Source organism: Planococcus citri, chromosome 3, assembly GCF_950023065.1.
Source record: "Planococcus citri chromosome 3, ihPlaCitr1.1, whole genome shotgun sequence".
Taxonomy (NCBI): domain Eukaryota; kingdom Metazoa; phylum Arthropoda; class Insecta; order Hemiptera; family Pseudococcidae; genus Planococcus; species Planococcus citri.
In genome coordinates, this window is record NC_088679.1 from 18233931 (window position 1) to 18257029 (window position 23099).

General features: G+C 33.8%; 2 protein-coding genes and 1 non-coding gene across 3 annotated transcripts; 2 read left to right on the forward strand and 1 right to left on the reverse strand.

The window, feature by feature from the left end:
* Positions 1 to 69: 69 nt before the first annotated feature.
* Positions 70 to 143, reverse strand: TRNAN-AUU (transfer RNA asparagine (anticodon AUU)). The gene has a single exon. It is a non-coding gene; the product is annotated as a tRNA-Asn (tRNA).
* Positions 144 to 4105: 3962 nt separating this feature from the next.
* Positions 4106 to 7914, forward strand: LOC135841209 (integrin alpha-5-like). Its single transcript, XM_065358055.1, has 6 exons — positions 4106 to 4400; positions 4673 to 4791; positions 6395 to 6480; positions 7029 to 7161; positions 7276 to 7334; positions 7572 to 7914. The coding sequence occupies exons 1-6, from the start codon at positions 4195 to 4197 to the stop codon at positions 7632 to 7634; spliced, it is 666 nt and encodes a 221-aa protein (XP_065214127.1). The 5' UTR covers positions 4106 to 4194; the 3' UTR covers positions 7635 to 7914.
* Positions 7915 to 13075: 5161 nt separating this feature from the next.
* LOC135841052 (integrin alpha-PS2-like) lies at positions 13076 to 22686 on the forward strand. Its single transcript, XM_065357840.1, has 20 exons — positions 13076 to 13297; positions 13391 to 13496; positions 13573 to 13852; positions 13919 to 14097; positions 14240 to 14394; positions 14656 to 14843; positions 14917 to 15151; positions 15243 to 15415; positions 17126 to 17262; positions 17341 to 17432; positions 17512 to 17748; positions 17869 to 18138; positions 18233 to 18337; positions 19980 to 20126; positions 20243 to 20480; positions 20547 to 20830; positions 21003 to 21196; positions 21340 to 21480; positions 21581 to 21686; positions 22410 to 22686. Exons 1-20 carry the CDS (start codon positions 13139 to 13141, stop codon positions 22497 to 22499), a joined length of 3516 nt encoding a protein of 1171 aa, XP_065213912.1. The 5' UTR covers positions 13076 to 13138; the 3' UTR covers positions 22500 to 22686.
* Positions 22687 to 23099: the final 413 nt, after the last annotated feature.

Consider the following 23099-nt stretch of genomic DNA (forward strand, 5'->3'; position numbering starts at 1 on the left):
ATAATTAAGTACAAGTATTATGGACAGGGTGGAAAGCAAAGCAAACAGGTCTAATAGTAAGTATCGTGCTGCCGTGACCAGGACTCGAACCTGGGTTATTGCGATTAAATAACGCAACGTCTTGACCACTAGACGATCACGGCTATATTCAAGCAGTCATTAGTCGAATAGGTGGGTGAAATGGAGGGATTCCAGCATAAACGGAAAAAACCTACGTAATCAAGCACAGGAATTAAGTTCACATCAATGAAAATTGATGAGGAAGTTAACTTTTGAAAAACTACCCAAAAAATGTTGAGATTTTCTGACGCACAGAGGGCCAAGTTGACAACTCTCGAAGTAGGATAATTATTTAAATAAATGTAGAAAAATACTCAATCATGAAATTGAGACACTCATCAAACTGTATGACACATTGAACGAAAAAAATTGCATGTTAACTGGTTTCAAACAAATACTTTCAGGCGGAGTTAATGACGGATCGACAAATGAATAACTACATTCCAAAATTACGTAAATTCACTAGTTCTAGAATTTTTCAAAAAATTTTCCGGAATCATGGACGAACTTTCGGTGCAGAACTGTAAACGCAGTAAATACGTTAGGAGACGCAAGACGAGGTTCGGAGCCGTCACAGATACTTCGCAGTGCTTGAATCTCGCACAATGTTTCTCAAATCATGGAACTGTGGATACAGCCCACAGCCAAAGCGATGTGCTCGGGCGCGAGAAGGGTACATTTGAAGGGCTTCCAGCGTCCAAATTTAAAACAAAATAGAAAAAAGGAAAAAAGAAACAGGAAACAAAAAAAAAAATGGTAGGGCAACATACCACTTTTCGTCACTGTCATTCAAGAAATTATTCCGTACAACTTGTTGTCGGATCGTCTGTCCTGGGTGTTCTCATATTAATGTCAATGGTCTATGGCTTGTACAAGGTAGACTAGATGGCAACATAGAAATCATTCACTTCACACTGGTAATCTGTAATTAGTTTGATCAAACGCTTCTTCAATACATTTCAGTTGGGTTTCTTCAAGAGAAATCGTCCCCCGATCCATTCATCAGCACACTGAGAAAAATAAAAAGTGAATCCTAGTACTGTTTCCTAAAAACACTGTAATGAGTACATTAAAACACAGTAAATTCCAAATTACTGTGTTTCACAGTATTCATTCCTATGTTTCAATGTAAAATTTCTTAAAAACACTGTATAAGGTAGACACACGGAGACAAAGTATTCATTACCATATAAAAATGATCTATTCTAGGAAAAAGTGGTAGTGAATCACGCAAATGTTGTAATAATTCCCTTACATTCGGTAATGAATACTATGAAATATATCTGCTCATTTTCAAGTAGCGGATATAATAGTTCCTAAACTAAAAGATAATGAATCTATAAAACATCAGACTGTTTACTGCATAACTGGAATCAGTACAGTGGTATCCAGTAAATTTTACTATACTGCAGAACTGGAATCAGTACAGTGGTATACAGTAAATTTTACTAGCAGTTTTCTTCTCCTCATCTTTATTGCACCCTTTGATGTTTCGATCTTTCATCTGGATCCAGCAGCGTAAATACGGGGGAGGAGGGTGAAACCCTCCAAAATTAAATTCTTGCATTTATCCAAAAATAGGTAGCAATAAATTCCACTTTTTTCAAAATTGCCAAATGCCTTGTTTCCTTCTAAAATTGCAAAAAAATTGTGTTTTCCCACAAAGAAATTCTGAAAAGTCTCAATTTTTCTTTTAAAAAAATACCCAAAAGTCTCGCTTTTTGACAGGAATGTCAGCTATACCTATATATATACTTTTTTATTGTATGATATCTTGTATCTTGATTTCTATTCCCCCTGCCCCCAAAAGGAGTGTCAAGTTACTGTACTGTCTGGATCATTTCCTATACGTATTGGTATTTTCTACATCGCCAGTTCAGTTGTTTCTTCAAAAATACTGAATGAAAAATTTTGAAAATTGCTCATGATAACTAGGTATTCTATCTTGAAATTTTATTTGATGAATTAAAAAATTAATTTTTAAAATATTAAAAAACTAATTGTTTATAAAAATTCCCACCCAAAAAAATCCATGTTGAGATTCTTATTTAAAGGTACACATTGAATTTTGAAAAAAAATTGAAGAGATTTCATACTTCTACCCAAACTGAATTCTGATAACATGCCAATTTCTTTTTAGGAATTTCACTTGAAAACTTTTCCATCTATCTACTAACTACTTACATCAGTGATCAGATTATTCTTCAGATTTGAGTACAAGCATCAATGCATCATTTTAAAATTCAATAGGTATAATATTGGTCATTGAAAAATTAAACTTCACTGTCCAAAATTTGATCTTAATTTTTTAAAACAAATTTATATTTGATGAAAAATCTGTGTATCGTAGCTATCACACACAGAGAAATGCATGCTGCATACACGGTGCACAGCACAATCATCAATAAATAATATGAAATCAAACACTCAATCTCAAACATCTATAAATTATTTAAGGGCCTGATGTAAATATCTCAGTGGTAGTCGTGTGGTTAGGTGCAGGTAGTTAGGAACGTAGGGTCGTAGGTTCGAATCCCCATGAAATAGGTAGGAAAATTTTCGTAGGAAAAGTTGGTCTTAAAAAATTCGTTAGAGTGAGACGATGTCATTCATGAAAATAAAAATCAAATTTGGACCACCCAATCCCACTTTTTTAATTTTTGAAAATCAAATTTTGGAAATTACAACGCTAATTATATGAGAAAGGCTAGTTGATGCCAAGGGTAGTGCTGTAATCATTACAATCCTATATAAATGCAGTTTGCAATACATATGGAACAGTTACTGAAAACGCAGTACTGAATACAGTGGTAGTGTTGTAGTTTACAATTCATACGGAACAATTACTGAAAACGCAGGACTGAGTACAGTGGTTTGCTGTAATGATTACATTCCATATAAATGCAATTTACAATACATATTGGAACAATTACTGAAAACGTAGTACTGAGTGCAGTGTTATTGCACAGTAAAATTTACAGTACATACTGGAGTAGTTACAAAATTGACGCAGTATCACAAAATTCCAACGTTTTGATGGAAAGAATACTGTGTTTTCATGTAACCATTACAATTCATTTTTCTGGGTGCAGAAAAACAACGCCTTAATGATATTACGTCGAACAATGAAGAATAATGAGAATTGTAACTTTCATCAGTACAGTGGCTGGACCTCAGTGGGCTGAACTTTGGCTCCGTATACTGAAGTGTCTGTTTAGTCAATATTTTTTTGGGGTCGTTGGATACTCAAGCACTTTAGGTACATTTATTTATTTTACATTTTGGGAAACCATCAAAACTCTCTCTACTCAAGTTTGTTAGGTAAATTCACACAATCGTTGGTCCAAATGTTTCAAGAATCATAGGCGAAATTTGAAAAATAAAAAGTAACTTTAGTAACTTTCTTTCCGAAAAAAGTAACCAAAATGTTTTTACAATCATTAACTATTTTTCATATTTTACGATAAGGTTTTCATTAAGTTTATAAATTATACTGATTTCAAAATACAGAAGCGAAAAATCGTGCAGCACGTCATGAACGAGTGCTAGATTACAAAAAGTTGTCATCTTGTGTATTCATTATGTAAAAAAAAGATAATACATACCTATGAAACATTTTTCAAATAAACGCTAAATGATCGATAATGATACGTCACCCACCATTATCATTTTTTCTATCTTCACGATCAAACTGGAGTTTCTACTAGGAATAGAAGGGTTAAATCAAAACCGAATTCGATTCGTTTTAGTTCACTTTTACCCAAATTCCAGGGATGGGAACCTTATCTACTATTTGAATGTTCCTAGTACAGGCTCGAAAGAGAATGAGTATTTTAATCTTCCTGAACTTTCCCTATATCCGTGAATATTTTATCCTCATTTTGAGTACGACTGACAAACGCGCGTTCACACCATCGTCATCGCTTTGTAATAGCGTCAAAATGGCGAAAATGTTGATAAATTAAGTACATACCTAATTTATGCGTCAGGGAAATTTTCATACGAATGAAAGGATTGGAAAAATCATGCTGTCGATAAAATTCGCGTTGTTTGGTTGGAAATAACATCTCAAAAAACTGGCGATGAGCGGTTGATTCTGTGTTGTGCGGTTTTTGATTTCATTATTTCCCCAAGATGTTAATTGGTTACGAAGCTCGCGATACTGGACTTTTTTGGAAAATATTGAGCGGGAGTTTCGTTATTATCGCGGTTGTATTCTCGTTTCCCGGCGCTTTTGCGTTCAACTTGGATTTGAGTTCTCATGTTACCTACAATGGGCCACCAAATTCCTTTTTTGGATTCTCTGTGGCAGGATATATTGATAACAGTAATAAAAGCTTGTGAGTAACTTGAATTAAATTTATCTTGCTTTCTTTTTGAACAAATACTGAACGCAACATCTCGTTTACAAGTATCCTAAATGAATTTCCAGTCGACATGCATATAAAACACCAAGTAATTTTTAGAGAACTTCGTCAAGTAATGCGCTCCTCAATTTCTAATAAACAAGTAAAACCTTTCATATCATCACGACACGAGCGCAAATTTTAGTTTTTTTCATAAGGCAAAAAAACATCGAACAGTTTTACCACGATTTCGATTTGATTTACAGAGTACTCATCGGAGCACCACAAGATACAGACACACTCGAAGGACCAGATTATAAAGGAGGTTCTGTATATATCTGTGATGCGGATGCGCCGAATAACTGCCAAAAAGCGAAATTTTCCGGTAGGTACAGTTGTTATTCTTATGATAGCATTATCAGGAAATTTTGCTCGCCAAAAAGTATAGGTATAAATTATCACGAAAAGCGTCGAGATAAGTGTTTCAAAAATGTTGAAATAGGTAGGTCTAGGTACAGTATGTGATGAGAAAATTGAAATGATTGAACTCCGATAGATATGATAAAATTATGATAAGATAAAACAATACAATGGATTCGAGCGCGTGTTTTTTTCACAAAACATAATTTGTAATAGAAGTAGGAACGGAAATATACGTAAGTACTTGATCAAGTCTCATTTCAATGTAAAAAAAAAAAAATGATTAATTATTGGATAATTTTCTGGTGCAATGATTCAATGATAATTTTTGAATTTTCAATATATCGCACCTCGGGAGTAATAAGGTCACATCTCAAAAAAGTGAAATTTACTGGAGAGCGATTTTCTTTTTTTTAAAAACTTGATACATTATTTTCATCAACTTATAATTAATGAGGAATGAATAGCATCTCATTTTAAAGATTTGGGTATCTTACCTTCATTTAGCATAAGAATAATTTGAAAAATAAAATTTTAAAGAGGAAATATTTCAATGTTTGGAAAACATTTTGAGTTATAACCTTTCATTAAAGTTGATGTGGAGGCGAAAGGAAGCGTCCAAAAAAAATTCCATGATAACAAAGTTGTAGAGAATTAAATTTCCAATCGACATAATGTCATTAGTTTTTTTCTAGAGTGCTTAGTTTTTGAGTTTTTCTCAAAAAACTAAAATTTCATGATATGTGCAAATTCATTTTTCTGAAAAGTGATCAATTTAAAAAAAAATTTCCATTTGGTACAAACAAACCAATAAAAAATGCACTCCTTGTGACTATTTCTAACAGACAAACATTCAAAACAATCAAAACTGTTTGTTAACACTTTGTATGTATGAAATGAAATTTGCTCAAAAAAGGTGGAGTTTTTTGAGATGTACCCTTATAACTCCAAACAACTTGCAATGTTGTTGAGATTTTGAGTTAGGCCATTTGCGTTTTTTACAAGATCTAGGTAATGTACCCAACTCAAAGTGTTATTTTTGGTTGAGGGGGGTCATACGAACCCCAAAAATACAAAAACATCAAAATCTACTTTTTTTGAGATGTGACCTTATTACTCCCCAGGTGCGATATGTAGCTTCGACTCCCGAGTTTGAGTATCAATTTTTAAATTCAACTTGTAATGAAAACAATCAAACTTTCAAGTAAATTAAAATTTAATGAACTTTTTATAATCGGCGTTCAGTAGGTAATTGTCTAAAGCAGTGAAATCACGTAGAATTATTTTAAAATATTCAGTGCCTAAGTTGTGCCCCACTACACAGAAGCTGTAGCAAGCAAAGTATCTCTCTCGTCTCACCGTCAGAGGAACTGGAGAACAATGAAGGGGTTTTCTGAATTATGGGATGATTGGATTGAACACACGTACCTCAAAAAGTTAATTTCAGCTAAAAACTCGAATTAAAACTTCGAAAGTGTTTTTCTCCAAACTGGATCATTTAAGCTATACCTACAAAATTTTTTTCTGCAGCCAACATTAATTACAAAATTACTTATGATGTTTTACAGATAAGCCAAAATTTCCAAACCAGAATCTAACACAACAATGGCTAGGCGCAACTTTGACAAGTAGTGGATCCAGGGGAATCGTAGTGGTATGTTGTGAAAATAGTGTAACTATACATTACGTATTAAGATGAGAGAAAACCTCAACTTTCAAAACTTTTAAATTTTTTGGGGGTAAAATTCCAAAATGTGTAGGTGCGGAAAAGTGACTACTTCAAAAATGGAAAAAATGTGTATAGGAAATTTTTTTTCCAACTATTTGAAATTTTAATTGGTAAGTATTTAAATGTTTTTGATATTTTCATCACACCTTCGGAATAACAATGTGACATAAAATTTAATATCACAAACAAATACCCAATTCTCAAACACGTGAAGGTTCAGACTCATATTTTTCAAAAATTGGTAATCTGGCCGTTCATGGAATCATTTTCATGTAATTCAACTACGCTAAATTCCAAAATCTCCTCACTTTCATGATCCGAAGAAAAAGAAGTGACTTTGAATTTGAGATTTATCAACTCAAAATTTTACTTTTTTTTCAAAAATACTTTAAAAATGGAATTTTTGGAATAATTATGAGATACATAAATGTACATACATAATTACAATGAGTCACTAATTCAATTCATTGCAGGTATGTGCTCCAAGATACTGGATTAAAAATAATGAGTATTCCAGCCCCACTGGATTCTGTTACTACACACCAAACAAAGGACAACTAAATTTCAGCGAGTTTTACAATCCTTGTATACCTACCACCATTAAAGGTGAGCAAAATAACAGTCAGAATTTCCATTTTGATTCGTTCATCATACTATTTTTTGAAAGATTATAGACTGTTTAACGAATGCTAACGATTCGCGATGTTCTTACGATTACAGATACAAGCCATGTAGGTTTAGGTTTCAGTCAGGCTGGTTTCAGTGCTGCGATAGCAAAAGTAAGCGGTTTTTGAATTTTTTTTTCTCAAATAAAGCGAGGCACTTCGAGGTTTTATGCTACTGACGTTCTAACATTCTTTTAGGCAATAGACACCTTTAATTTTATACAAATCTGTATAGGGTGATTGTTTACTTAACTATACATTGTGTCTCAGCAGTTTTCGGACAAACCTTTCATAATAATACCTTAATAAGTGTACAGATTATTTCTCTGATTTTGACATTACTTTGTGCAGGATTCAGGAAGATTTTACGTAGGAGCAGTAGGCACTTATAGTTGGAAAGGTAATATACTTTAAAATATAATAAATAATATGAGTACGGACGGATGAGCACTCATTTAAGATGACAGAACTGTGAGAAAAAGATTGAAAATGTATCCACTAATCAAGGCGAACACGAACATGTCGGCTATTTGAAAAATGAACACTTTGGGGAAGAAACAATACATAATAATTTCAACGAAGTGAAGGTCAAAATTTTCAATTTTTGTAATTTATTTTTGCACAACTTTTTCCTGTTTTTTTTTTTTTAGAAATTTTCAACGAATTTATAACTTTTTTCACAACTCTGTAAGTAGTGTAAGTAGTAATGGCCGGAAGTGAATAAAAATTCGTGAATGAAAACGTTTCTTCAATAAATATCTTATTTTTAGAGGAAACAAATTGGTATGAAAGTTGAAGAATGAGGACAAAGTTTACATTTTAGTAAGTCCTTTTTTTAGATAACTGTTGCGGAAAAAAGATAGATTTATGGCTAAAAAAATAAAAATTTGATTATACGATGAAATTTCTTTTCAATTTTCATCCTCAACATTCAACTTGAACAAATCAGAGAGTACGTATTTTTACCGACTTTGCCGTGAAACGGAAAGTCAAGGTATTGTATTTGTCATGATGGTTCAAGAATTGGGTGGGGGTGGATTTTCTTGACGTTTCGGAGTGTGCTGATCACGATTAGACGACGAGCGTCTCGAGAGCAAATATGTGTAACCAATCAGAAGCGAGTTTGTTTTTATCTGTTGTCTCTCTTTGTTCCGTTGTTTACGTTTTGGACTTGTATTTTATTTTATGATGGTGTATTCGTATTAATTCGTATATTTATTGTCATACATGTGTATAAATCATCACATTACAAATAAAATAACAAATGAATCAATGTAACATAACTTTACTAAACCGTAAACGTTAAATTATTAAACGATATCAAAGCTGTACGTACTTAACTAGTATCAATATCAAAATTCAAAACGTCAAATTCTCAATGAAGATGATCGTCACAACACAAACACTTAACGATCGATCATCTTTATCGAGAATTCGAAATGACACTTGTATTAGCCATATCGTCACAAGCACATAACGATCATCTTTATTGAGAATTCGAACTACACGTTTTGAATTTTGACACTAGTAGATACAGCTTTAATAATTATTCAACATGATAGTAAAGTTATGTTACATTGATTCATTTATTATTCGTAATGTGATGATATGATACATTGTATGACGAAAAAAACGACGTTGGAAAACGTATTTTTATTTTTTTAAAAGAAAAATATAGAAATATATACGAATACACCATCATAAAATAAAATACAAGTCCAAAAACGTAAACAACGGAGGAAAGAGAGACAACAGATAAAAATGAACTCGCTTCTGATTGGTTACACATATTTGCTCTCGAGACGCTCGTGATAAGACGTATGGCGCAAAACGAGATAAGTTTATATATATATATAGAATATATAGATATGCAAATGGTACCTCTACGTCACCTTTTATATACTCACGCGTTCTCTTGGTCACCGAAATTGGTGACGGAGGCGTTTTGCCGGTGACGAAGACGTTTCCCTGTGTATAACAAGTCCAAACGGTTTGTTTTCCCCTGAAACGTAAAAGGGCAAAACTTTGTCCGGTGACGAAAAGGTCATGTATACACCTACTGTATACAGATTTTAAAATTTTTGTTCCATCAACACCGACATACCCTCGACGTCACCGTATATAAACAGTACCTATTGGTCACCGCTTTTTAAATGCTTCCAGTTGTGTTATATTTTCGTATTCGTAGCCAGCGCAGTTGCAATCTATTAGGCAAGGCAGCAGGTGACAATTTGGTATAGTCAATATCTTTTTAAATACACAAGGTCACGGAAGAGATCAGTTTATAATCGGAGGCAAATTGGTACCATTCTCGTAAATTTTTTTTGTATAAGCTTAAAGCATGTAAATTAAGTGGGGAAAAGAGTATAAGCACTATTACAACTGTGCTGGTTACGAATATGAAGTAAATACACCTCCGGAGGCATTTAAAAGCCTGGTGACCAAAAGGTACTGTTTATATACGGTGACGTCGAGGATACTTAGGTCCATATAGGTATTAGTATCCAGACATGTCAACTATTGAATGGGTTATTTTTACTATACAAGTGGACTGACCAACTTCTCAACTATAGTTGACAAGTCATGGGTTAATTTTACTATACAAGTCAACTATGAGTTTTCAGAAACTTCCACCAGAGGGCGCATGGCTTAGAAATCAAGGCGTGAGGACGAACGCAGGGTCTACAGTCAATTTGTAGTGAGTAGAATGTGATGTGCTGGTGGATATGTATGCAAATACATCGATCCTGAGTGTACACGACAACAAATTTGACTTGAAATTTTTCAGTATTTTATTGGCTTATGGAAAATTTAAAAACATCAAAAATTTTTATGCTGTTTAAGCTTTCTTTTGGTGTCTTAACTTTCTCAAAATTCAAATTACCTTGACTCCATTTTCAAAAATTTTCTTCAAAATTTAGCCTAAAAATCTGATTCCTTTTTTCAAAACATAGATTTTTTTAATATTAGACTGAATCTGCAAATAAAATTTTAATAAGTGATTTAGAACAGAAATTATACCAATTTTAAAATTTTGTTCACTTTTCTGCATATATGCCAAGCATAGTTGACATGTCTGGTCGCGAGCAAATATATATATATTTATATATTTATTTATTTATTTATTTATTTATATATCAATTTATGTATAAATTTGTGCCGGGCTGAACTCAAAAGCTCCGAACTTTAAGTCGAAACTGATGATGGCAAAATATTGCTTTGATACTGAACTAGAGAAATTTTTAATTTGGTCGAAATCGATTCAGCCGTTTACGAGATATGAACGTTTAAGTGTGTTTCAACGTTATGGATAAGCAGAAATTTGTGTAAACCCTTATATCTCGCAAACGGCTCACCCCCAACAAACAGATGGGGTGGTTAGGGTGTGTAGGTTGCAGATTGGTGCGCCGGAGGTTGGGTGTTCGAATCCCGCGCGAGTCAAGAGGAGAAAATTTTTTGTTGATTTTTTTGTTAATTTTATCCGTCCAAAATTTTTTTGCCATAAAAAATCAAAATTTTTCAATTTCTAGTGTAATTTTTGTTTTAACAAAAAACATCAAGTTTTTGGTAAATGGCCAGTAAATTTTGATAATTTTTTTTTTTGGTGAATTAATAGTAATTTTTAGTAGGTAAATAAAATGATTAGTTATTTTTGGTGAATTACTCGTAATTAAAGTTGGTCGAAAATTTTGGTAAATTGCTTGGGTAATTTTTGGTAAATTGGTAAAGTTTGGTAGATTGTTAAAAACCTTTGGCAGTAAATTACTGGGGTAATTAAATTCGGTAAAAAATTGGTAAATTAGTGAGGAAATGTCTGGTAAATTACTGAGGTGAATCGTGGTAAATTGCTGGGGTAATTCTTGGTAAAATGGAAAATTGGTAAATTAGTGGGTAATGTCTGGTAAATTACTGAGGTAAATGTTAGTAAATTGCTGGGGTAATTTTTGGTAAATTCGTAAATTTTGGTAAATTGATAAATTTCGTCGGTAAATTTGGGTAAATTGGTAAATTGGTAAATTTTGGTAAATTAGTAAATTTTGGTAAATTGGTAAATTTCGTCGGTAAATTTGGGTAAATTGGTAAATTTTGTTAAATTGGTAAATTTTGGTAAATTGGTAAATTTTGGTAAATTGGTAAATTTCGGTATACTGGTAAATTTTGGTAAATTGGTAAATTTTGGTAAACCCGTAAATTTTGGTAAATTTGTTTATTCTCCTGTATAACAGAGCAAAGTCGGTTAATCTTGCCTACTGCGCAAGATGTTTTTTTTTAAATTGAAGACGTCGTAACAAAAAGGGGTATATATGACACATATGTCCTTTTTGAGACGAATTCATATTGTTATTCTTCAGATCTTCCTCTATCGTATGAGACCACCCCCACTTCACAAAGTCGAAAAACCAGTGAGATATCGCCATTTTAAAACTGCGAAGTCAATTAAAAATTTACTTTTTCAGAGATAATGGGTTATTCATGGTCGATTTTGTGTTGTCAACCATTATTTACCTGGTTTAAATCCGAAAATTTGTTCAAAAACATTTTTAAATCAATAAAAAAAAATTGACCAAAAAAACTTGTCTTTTTTGTTTTTTTTTTACTCAACATAGCGATCTTTTTTCAGAGATAATGGGTTACTCATGGTCGATTTTGTGTTATAAACCATTATTTACCCGGTTTCAATCCAAAAATTTGCTCAAAAACATTTATAAATCAAAAAAAATTGGCCAATTTTTCGCTTCAAAAAGGACATATAATTCGAAATGTTTGAGCGCTTACCGCTAACACACAGTTTCCTCCAGACGGATGGTGCATAGCATTTCATATAGTTAGATAGTGGGAAAATAAGATAAAATCGTCACCATGTTCAAATATGCACATTTCTAAACTTCACAAGCACTCAAACTTTCAAACAGTTTTTTTCAAAATACAACTTTCACACATATGTCCTTTTTGCTATGACGTCTTCAATTATGAAAAACAAAATTTTTAAAAATTTACATCATTAAGTATATCAATCTAAACATGAAATTTGAATTTTTCAAGTGATTTTTGGCTAAAAGTATAACTTTTGTATGGCTTGTATGACTGCAAAAATTTTAAACTAAGTAGGTAGAGGTACATACATATGACCCGGTAGACACCCTGCAAATGCATCGCTCAATCGACATTAGGAAAAATACATACCACAAAAAAATACAATTGATACCATGAAATCCGTAATTTTATATATGAGTACCTAGTGTTCGCAAGGGACGCCAAATTTTTGCACATTTTTTTCTTACTTTTAAAAATTTTAATGAATTACTCAATAATTACATTTTCACAACTCTGTAAACAGTAATGGTAGGAATTGAATAAAAATTCTAGGAAAATGAGAAGGCTCATTCAATAAATACCTCATATCAAGAGGAAACAAATTGATATGAAGTTGAAGAATGAAGACGGCTATCGATAATAAGTAAACTAGGTACCACAAAAAATGAAATTGATACTAAGAAATCCCTAATTTTTTTTACAGGAATGGCGTTCGCAAGAAACACCAGCCCTCTTCCTTCTGCGAGTAATTCCTCGAAGGAGATGCCAGAATTCGATGAATCTTACATGGGATATTCCATGACAAGTTTGAATTTTTATGATAAAGGCAAATCAGGTATAGCAGTAGGCATTCCACGAGCGCTCGATGTATCCGGACAGGTAATTTTCAAAATTAGGTTGTTACCTACCTACTTCATTATTTTAAACGCAAGCTCATTCTTCAACATTTATCAGTAGAACTGATTGTGTGAAGAGATGTTCAAGTAAACATGAAATAAAACCTAACGGAATGATCTACTGCACAGGCAGCAATATTCACACCAATTTTCGAACGAGTAAAAACTTTGAGTGGTCAAAAATATCCGGATTATTTCGGATACTCAATGTGTGCTTCAGACGTGAATGGTGATGGAGCCGACGATTTAATCATAGGTGCGCCAATGCACGCTAATACAAAAAATGATAAGGACTATGAAATAGGGCGAATTTATGTATTTTACCAAGGTAACATCAAGTGCAGAGAAACGGATTTAAAATGCGCAGTAAGTGTGATCATCAGGGTTCGTTTCTTTCAAGAATGATGCCAGTTATACTGTTGAGATAATTCATTGGTTGATCGCATTTTACATTCGCAGGAAAAACTATTCGCAAGAAACGAAACAATAGATGGAGTGGATTCGGGTGCACGATTTGGTTCAGCTTTGGCCTCGCTGGGTGACATAAACAAGGACGGATACGAAGGTGCAGTACAATCATTCAGTATTCTCTTTACATACACTTGCACAATATTGAACACTCCAAATAACAAAAATTACAGATATTGCAGTGAGTGCTCCGTACCAAGGATCTGACAAATATAATACATGCGCAAGTGCAACTCGGACGACAGGGGCTGTTTATATTTACCTCGGTTCAGAAAACGGTCTGAGCAAAACGCCTTCGCAAGTGATCAAAGCTTCAGATGTGGCTCACTTGAGAAATACATCTCAATTGAGCGCCTTCGGCCATTCATTATCTGGAGGATTGGATTTGGATAAAAATCAATACCCTGATTTGATAGTCGGAGCATACGAATATGATGCTGTTTTTCTCTTCAAGTGAGTACGGATTTACGAAAAAAATGCAAAGAACGTGAAAATTTATAATTTTTTCCCATTTGACAGATCTCGACCAGTAATTAATTTAACAGCGAGTCTTTCTTTTTTGGTTAAGAAAACAAAGCGTGGAAACGTTCCCTTGGATAGGAATACATGTACTTCTGAGACGAAAAATAAAAAATATGCTTGTGTTACGCTCAAAATCTGCATGCAGTATAGCGGTGTCGGCGTTGAAGATCAAATTGGTAGGTTGCTACAAAAAGTGTTTCCAATTTGGATCTATGTCTGGACACAATAACTCGAGTGAATATGTAGATATTTGCAAGCCCTTGAGTTGATTTTATTCATTAAAGAAGTAAAAATTCGAAATCGATGTTTTCTTTTCAGATATCTCCACAAACATTACGCTCGATACAAAATATGCAGATACTTCCAGGATGCGCTTCTCCAAGACCAAAAATAGTACCTTAAAATTGCCCCTTCAGTTGACTAAAAACAAAAAAAAATGCGAAAACGAAACAGTTTATGTCGATAATAAAGACGTAAGTGAATTTACCCAACAGAAGCGAAACTTGACACTAGTTAGCGACAGATAACGGGCTGTGAGTTGAAAACGATCCGAGAAAAATGAATTTAAAAAATGTTCAGTATTTCGATGCTCAAAAACTAAAATTACGTAGCTTACCTACAGTATACAAGCTTATATTTTTCGATCAAATGAAAGTTTGCAGTCCGTCATTGAGTATCCTTACATCCACTTAAACCGCGTAGAAACAAAAATTTAAAAACTGTGTTTTTCTCAGCCGGATATTGAAAAAGTCACTCCACTGGAAGCTTCCCTCCAGTACGAACTTGTTGAATCGAAAAACAAAAAAACACTCTCCAGCATACTAAATTTCGGACCCACAACTCGAACAGACAGCTTCAACATTTCTAGGAACTGTGGCGATGATGACATCTGCTATCCCAACTTGAATTTGACTGTTATTCCGTAAGATGAATTTCCTATCATATTTACGTAATATTTTCAGCAAAAAAAAATCATTAGTTACTATTTGTTCCAGGAACATCACACAATATGAGCCACTTTCTAAAGTAGACTCCTTGAACCTTCAAGTATTGGTGAAGAACAACGGAGAATATTCGTATGGGAGTCGGTTCATTTTGCAAGTGCCAAAAGGCCTTGAATTTTATACTTATGAAAACTCTCCTCTAACTGATAAATTCGCTAACTTGATAAATCTTGATGGTGAAAACATCACTTTCAGCATTGGTAACCCTTTACCAGAAAACCAAAAGGTAAATATGTATTCTAATATCGCGTTTATTTACAACAAACCAAAATTTCCACTCGACTTTCTCATGTAACTCTTTGATAAATTTTCAAAAGGTCAATTTCAGTGTAATCTTGCGCATAAACAAGACTTTGGAAGATCTGAGCTCAGCGTTTCACTTTTGGGCTAAAGTGAACAGTACCAATCCGGAAAAAAAAGAGACTCTGAAAGATAACATATTTTTGTTGGACATTCCTATACGAGAGATAGTCAGTCTAGAGATTAGCAGGTACCAGTTCTCATGTATTAACGAAACGGAATTTCTAACTGAAAAATTTCCCTACAACGAAGACTTCTGTTGAATATACAAAAGATAGTGCTCTGATTATACATAAAAACTCAGATACTGGGCAATGCTTACCTTGGAAGGAGGGTGGGAACTTATGGTAAGCTGCTCATAAGGAACTCTTTGAGCTCACACTATCTGATTTGAATGAAACCAAACTTGACCAGTGCCAGCAGAAAAGTGAAGTTTTGACCAAGTGAACTTCAGAAAAAAATGAAAAAAATCAAATCTTCACAAAAGGTTTATCGTGAGTGGTTTTCTACTTGAGATATTGCCTGATACGTGCACATAACGTTGCGATCAGAAAACTGGCGATGCCAATGATACTGTTGGAGCCCCAAGCAATTTCCAGCACATTTAGAAGTTTCAAATTATTGTAAAAGCATAAAAAATGTAAATATTTCGGGCTCATACTAATTTAAAGAAATGGGTTTTTCGACAATTTCTAGAAAAAAAAGCAAGACTTTTGGACAATTTTTAAAAATGACGTAGACTTCGATTTCATTTAGCCAAAAAGCAAGACTTTGTCAATTTCAGCAAAAAGTAGTACTTTTTCAAAATAATTGATGAGAATTTCTAGCAAATACTACAGCAAATCAGCAATTTTTGGGAACTATTGGCAAAGAAACTAATTACATTTCTTCGAAAAGTGAGGCTCATTTCCTTATCAATTTTCGGAAAATTTTTCGAAAAAGCGAGACTTTTCAATTGTTAAAAAGCTAGAATTTGTGGCAGTGACAATGATTATTAGAAAGAAATGAGTCTGCTCGTATTTGGAGATTTCGATAAAAGTGAGATTTTCGGCCATTTTTGGCAGAAAGTAGACTTCGACAATTTCAATGAAAAATATGTACACGTCCGCAAATCAATCACTTGCTGATATTATTGGCACTTCCCTTCAAGCTGTACCTATTGAAAAATTTCAAAAAAAGGTAACCAAGAACGAGCCTTGTGTACTTGAAAACCTAAAACTTTGATTGGATTTCATTTTATAACATGTAGGTATTTTGAAAATTTTACGAATTAACCAAAAATTCGTTCTCGAGCTGGGCCTCAAGTATTTCCTAGTATTAATCATCTAAAACGGTCGAGAAAGTACTCCGTACTCAAGAAATATCGACCAAAGTTATCGGAGCTAAAGTTCATTTTTGGTTTTTCCAGAGCGCTTCAAGATCTTTGCGGAGGATTAAAAAATCGCTGGCGGTTCCAAAATGTCTCAAAAACTAGTTAGTTCTTGCTTGATGTGTGAGAAATTAATTACATCGGTGGAAAATTACCACAAATTAAAAAATGAACATATTTACCTGAAATTTTGGCAATGCGGTTTTTAGGGACATGCTCTTCTGATCCAGCTTGGTATTGTTCAAAGAAGAAAGTGTGAGTATTTTCACGTGGCGTAATTAATCGACACAACAATTTTGAAAACTTGATCTATCAAAATTTCACCCAGTTTGGAGTTGGGAATTGAAAAATTTACAAAATCACGGATAAAAACGCTCCACGGCTTCACAGAAAAAATTTATGGTGCTTTAAATTAAAAGTAAGCAAAACATACGAAGGCCCACATTCAATAAACCTAATGATTCTTTTTCAGCGTATTTTTAATAACGCAAATTATCAGTGAAACTTCACGAATAAAAAAATATTTTTCAGCGCATCATACATAACCGTTCGAAAAGATATAGAAGCTGGACCGGAAGTTATACATCAATACATCATTAAAAATTCAGGCACTGCGAACCTAAGTGAAGTCAGTGCGATATTTTTCTGGCCGGTAAAATTAACGAATGGTATGGAACTTGAATCTTTATACCTGGATGAATGTGTCTCACATGATGCAATAATCTATTCCTATGTAATCTGTCTAGGTGGAGATTTGTTGTATCTTATGGAGCAACCGAAGACTCAAGGTTCAATTCAATGCGATTATGTTGCAAATGTCAACTATAAAAATCTAACTGTGAGTGCGAATTATTCTCGCAAATGACAATTCTCAGCAAACTTCATCTAATTTGTCACCTTTTATGCGACGGTTTCAGAAAATACGTGCTTACAAGAATACACTCGTAATACCATGGGTCAAAAACAGTAATGATGCCAAACCGCGAAGATCCACAAATCAAACAACTTCCGAAGATACGAGTACATCCAAGAATCCAGTTTCAAATAATAGCACAGATTATCAAAAAATTCGATGTACAATCAGAAATTTGTCTAGAGAAGAGGAGGTTTCAGTATTATTTCCATCCGTTGTTTGGATGGAGACAATTGAACAGGTTGGTCCATCGATTATACTTTACTAAAATACATTGAATGATTGCATCAAGCGACTAAAAAAAAAATTCACACAACAAACCTGAGCTCAAACTTAAATCTATCACGCGACGAAAACTTAGATTGCAGGTTTCAGAAACAAGTCCCTTGAAATCGGCTCCTGGGTTGAAGTAAATGTCACAACGTTATCACGAAACGTAACACAAATACCCGAGAAGCCATACCGTAATGAAGCAATAACTACTATTGAATTCGAAAAGGCATACATTGAAGAAGCAATACCTGCTATTATCAAGTCTCGTGAACCTGACGTGATTCCTCTGTGGAGTGTTGTTCGATCATGTGTCCTGGGTGTTCTCATATTAATGTCAATGATCTGTGGCTTGTATAAGGTACACAAACTAGATGGCAACATAACGAGAAAAACCATTCATTTCACTGGTAACTCGTTGCTATTTTAATCAACGCTTCTTCGATACATTTCAGTTGGGTTTCTTCAAAAGAAATCGTCCCCCGACATTTTCAGCAGCAGAAGAAGCTTGCCAAGAATCAGATTTGATTGTGAAGATGGGAAAATCCAGTTGTGATGAAGTAATTTCACCATCATTAATTCGAGTCATTTGAAGAGTGATATTCCAAAACTCGCTTTGTCCATTTTTATCGAAGTTGGGTTTTCAGTAGTACCTGGTAGATGAAGTATTAACTCACATTCCTACATCATCAACCTACCAAAATGAGGTGTTAAACTCACCTAAATAGCCAATTCACTACATATTTTTAAAAAAATAATCTTCCAAAACGCGCTTTGTCCATTTTTATTGAAATTTTTTTCAGCAGTATTTAGTGGATGAAATGTATACCAACACTCCTACATCATAAATCCACCCAAATAAAGTGCTAAACTCGCCTAAAAATCCAATTTACCCGTTTAAAGGGAAACTGTTTTTCCTCTCTCCTGAAAAGTTGTGAAAATGGACAAAGCGAGTTTTGGAATATCACTCTTCATTTGTATTCATACCAAAATCTAATTCATGTGATTGCACTAAGGCAAAATGTGATGTTATTGGAAGGAATGAAAATGGGAAATATACATATAATGCCACGACAGAAAAATATATTGAACGACAGCAAAGTTCAACGACGAAATAGGGCGTTTGCCCGACAGCCATAAATGCACGACGGCATAAGTGATTTGAACGATGGCCAGTGTAACGACAGAGATATTCACTTTGCACGCCGAAAAAAAAGAATTCCCGACAATAGTACTTGTAGAATAACCTTTGAATTTTACGAGATAAATGAGACACGAAACACTTAAGACGGACTTACAGAAGGAAAGAAGGGAGGTAAGATACCTCCCAGTAGCTAAATTACATAATTCATAATCTCCAAAAAATAAGAAGCTTGTGGGAGGGGGGTGGGTCATGTGTCCTAAGCTTTTTTCATTTATTAAAGTTTGTCGAATTCGACAATTTTTTTTGATAGAAAAGTCTATGTAAATACACAAATTTAATTTTTGATATCCGAAGGACTCGGGACAGACTAATGAGCGAGAGAAGGAGAGGGGTTAAATGCTCCAAAATTTTTAAAACGGTATTTTAATACGTTTGGTCATCACATTGACTTCTTAGATCCTATGAGTAAGCGAAGCGAGCCCCGCAGAATAATTTTGATCCCGTGTGAGCCCTTTTTCAGAGGAGGGGGCTTCATGTACCCCAAATTTTTAAAAATCATGACAATTTTCCGAATTCGAGGATTTTTTGACTGACTTTGAATAAATACTCGGATTGTACTAGGGATTCCAGAGATGAAATTGATGTACAAAAACGTCGTGAATTTTTTTTAATCTGTCGTGTACTTTTTTTAAACCTGTCGTTGACTGCCGTCGTCGGGCTACTTTTTATTTTCCGTCGTTGACTTTTTTATATTGTCGTTCAATTCTTTGGTCGCTGGATAAAATTATTTTGTCGTTCAATTTTAATATAGCCGGGCATTTTATTACTTCGTCGTGAAAACAACCGATTTTCGTCTTTGAAACACTCTAAACTGTCGTGCCAATAAATCCCACCCAATGAAAATTTATGATGATAAAAATTGGAAACAATTATACAGCATATATTCCCAAAAACCTGCATCTTCAGGGAAAAATATAGAAAATCCGACACTGTCATTGGCACTTTTATATCAATCCCCATTATTGCTCTATTCGTATGTTTTTTTTTGTCTTTGGAAGATGGACGTTGAAAATGCTCAAGCAACTAAGGAAATGGAGCGACGTGTTAATCAGATGTGTATGGAGACAATAACTTTGCGACAATGCATCAAGAAAATTGTAATTGAAAATGAAATTGAGCTGGATGAAAAGACATTAAACATGTTGGTATGTAATGTTGACATAAGGCGTAATTTTATACATAATTTATTTTGATTTAGAAGCTAATGAGGATCATAGATGGTTAATGCTAACGCTATTTTTCTTTTTCTTCTTTCATTTAGAAATTACCAAACGTAACAATTGAATATGGACCTATTTCAAATACAGGAATTCTGATTGACACATCACCAGACACAGAATATCTAGTACCAATTGATCATAAGTGGGAGTTTCCAAGAAGCAACCTTTCTTTTGGAAAATGCCTGGGAGTGGGAGAATTTGGGAAGGTTGTCGCAGCAGAAGCATTTGGTATTCTTCATCAAAACGTCACCAGCACTGTTGCTGTTAAATCGTTAAAAAGTATGCTGCTGTTTTTCAATAGTAATAGGACTTTGCGGTTTCAATTTTAAAAATAACGCTCTTTAGATGGTCACTCGGATGCGGATATGATCGATTTAGTGTATGAAATGGAGATAATGAAATTGATCGGATCGCATGTCAATATTTTACAACTTTTGGGGTGTTGCACTCAAGAGGGAGAATTACTCATCATAACTGAATTGGCTCAACATGGAAATCTACGTGACTTTCTTAGGAATTATCTACCCTCTTCTGAAGATGAACTTATACCCAACAATTTGACTCGGAAAACATTACTATTGTTTGCTCAACAACTGGCTAAAGGAATGGAATATTTGGCCTCCAAAAGAGTAAGTAATATACCTACTTATATTTTATACAGTAGGTACATGACATCGGGTACCTACTTACCTACCTGCTCACACACCTTCAACTTCTACGTACAATAGTTGAAATAGCACTTAAAAATGAACCTACTCATGCACATTATCAATGTAATAATTATTCAATTCCACTTTTTAGTGTATCCACCGAGATCTTGCTGCACGAAATGTTCTGGTATCTGATAATTATATAATGAAAATAGCTGATTTTGGCCTGGCGAGAGATATCCAAAACAAAGAGTATTACAGGAAGAAAACAAAAGGCAGATTACCAGTTAAATGGATGGCTCCTGAAGCGCTGAGTCATGGTCGTTATACTGCCCAATCAGATGTGTAAGTTGAATTTAGGCTCCTCCATTGCATAAAATCAATATTTGCTCAGGATGCCTGAATGAGAGAGTGTTAGATAATCTAAAATCTAACCCCATGATTAATCTAATTATTTCAAATTCAAACATGCTCTTTCAAATTCATAGGTGGTCTTATGGAATTGTGCTTTGGGAAATTCTGACCTTGGGTGCAACGCCTTATCCTTCACTACAGAATGTGGACAAATTATTTTTCACTTTACGCTCTGGGTATCGATTGGAAAAACCTCCTAATTGTTCTGTTGAGACGTATGTACCACATGCATGATTTTAATTTCTCTACTACTAACCTATCTCTTTTGGCAATTATCTAATGTACTTACTTCATGTTTTTGCTTCATGATTGCAGGTACAGCCTGATACAGAAATGTTGGAGTCTTCTGCCAGAAGATCGTCCAACATTTACAATGATTATTGATGACCTGGATAATATATTAAGCGATATGGATGATCAGGTAATTTACACTGATTTTCCTCATCAATCATAGGTAGGTAGAGGTATACCATTTACCAAGTGAGTTGAGTTACACATAAAAAATTAAAAATTTCAAATTTTGTAACACCGCGAATTTTATTTGTACCTACTCGTATTTTCAACTGAGTATGAAAAATTTTTGAATGCTTTGTAAATTTTTTTCTACATTTATCACAAGAACCATGTAAAAAATTGCTCACCAACCAAGACAGTGAGAATCAATTTTTGGGAAAGCTTGAATTAAAACTTTTAAAGTAAGTATATCAAAGTAGCTTGATGGACCATGGGGGAGTAATGAATTATTCTCACAAAATGAAGCTTTGTAAACCCTATTTCTGGGACAACAATCAGTTTCCGGAAATTTTTCATCAAGTTACAATTAAAATGATTAGTTTTTGAAAACCATGATATAATTTCTCGGTCCTTTTCCTTTTGGCAATGAAACGCAAGTTGATTTAGACAATGGCCATGGCTTTTCTTGAATCCTGGAAACCTACTAAATTTATATTTTTGAATTTGGTTATCAATTCTAGATCAGTAAGACACTGAAAAAATACAATTGATCGTTCACTTTTCTTTTCATCTAACAGAAATGAAAAGTTTCATTTCGAGTCCTGAGATGCTTATTTGTAACATGCCCATTAATTTTCTCAATTTTACAATAATGTTTTCATGTAAAGTACATAATGTATGTATTTTTTAGACTCCTAAACTGAGTAGTTTGTATAAGCCGGATGTTGAACAGGGCAACCCAAATGATGAAGAAAATTCAGTAGACTCTGAATCTGAATGAGCAATTTTGCAGTGCTTTGATTCATTACTTATCTATTGCTGCTGGTATAGGTTAGGTATACCTATGCATTTTTTGAGTAGGCAATAAGTAGTAGGTGAGTGACAACGTATAGTACCTAGACCTACGGATGCATTGAATTTATTGTACAGCATTAGCTCTAAAATATGATTCTATATCCTCATCTTTTTGAGTAATAAATGTTTCTACTTGAGTAAGAAATATCCATCTAACGTAAGCTATCTGTACTTATTTATAATTGTTTCAATCATTATCATTAGATTTTAAATTCTATAGATAATAATATTTTTTTGTTGTGATATTATACACCTAATTTATATTCCTTATTACCTACCTTATATATTTTTTAATTCAAGGTGATTTTTATTTTTTCTTCAAATTCAATTTTTCTTGCAATTAAAAATATTATTTTCTTGCATTTTGAAGCTAAATTGAGCATAGACAAGGAGTTAGAATTTTACGCTGAAATGAAGCCACTTTTTGGTGATTTTTGCAGTGTTGTATGAGAAGTAGAATCTGTTTTCCCATCTCGATCTCACTACTTGCTTACTGCTGGCACTACAATGGCTGCTGGTGTGGCAC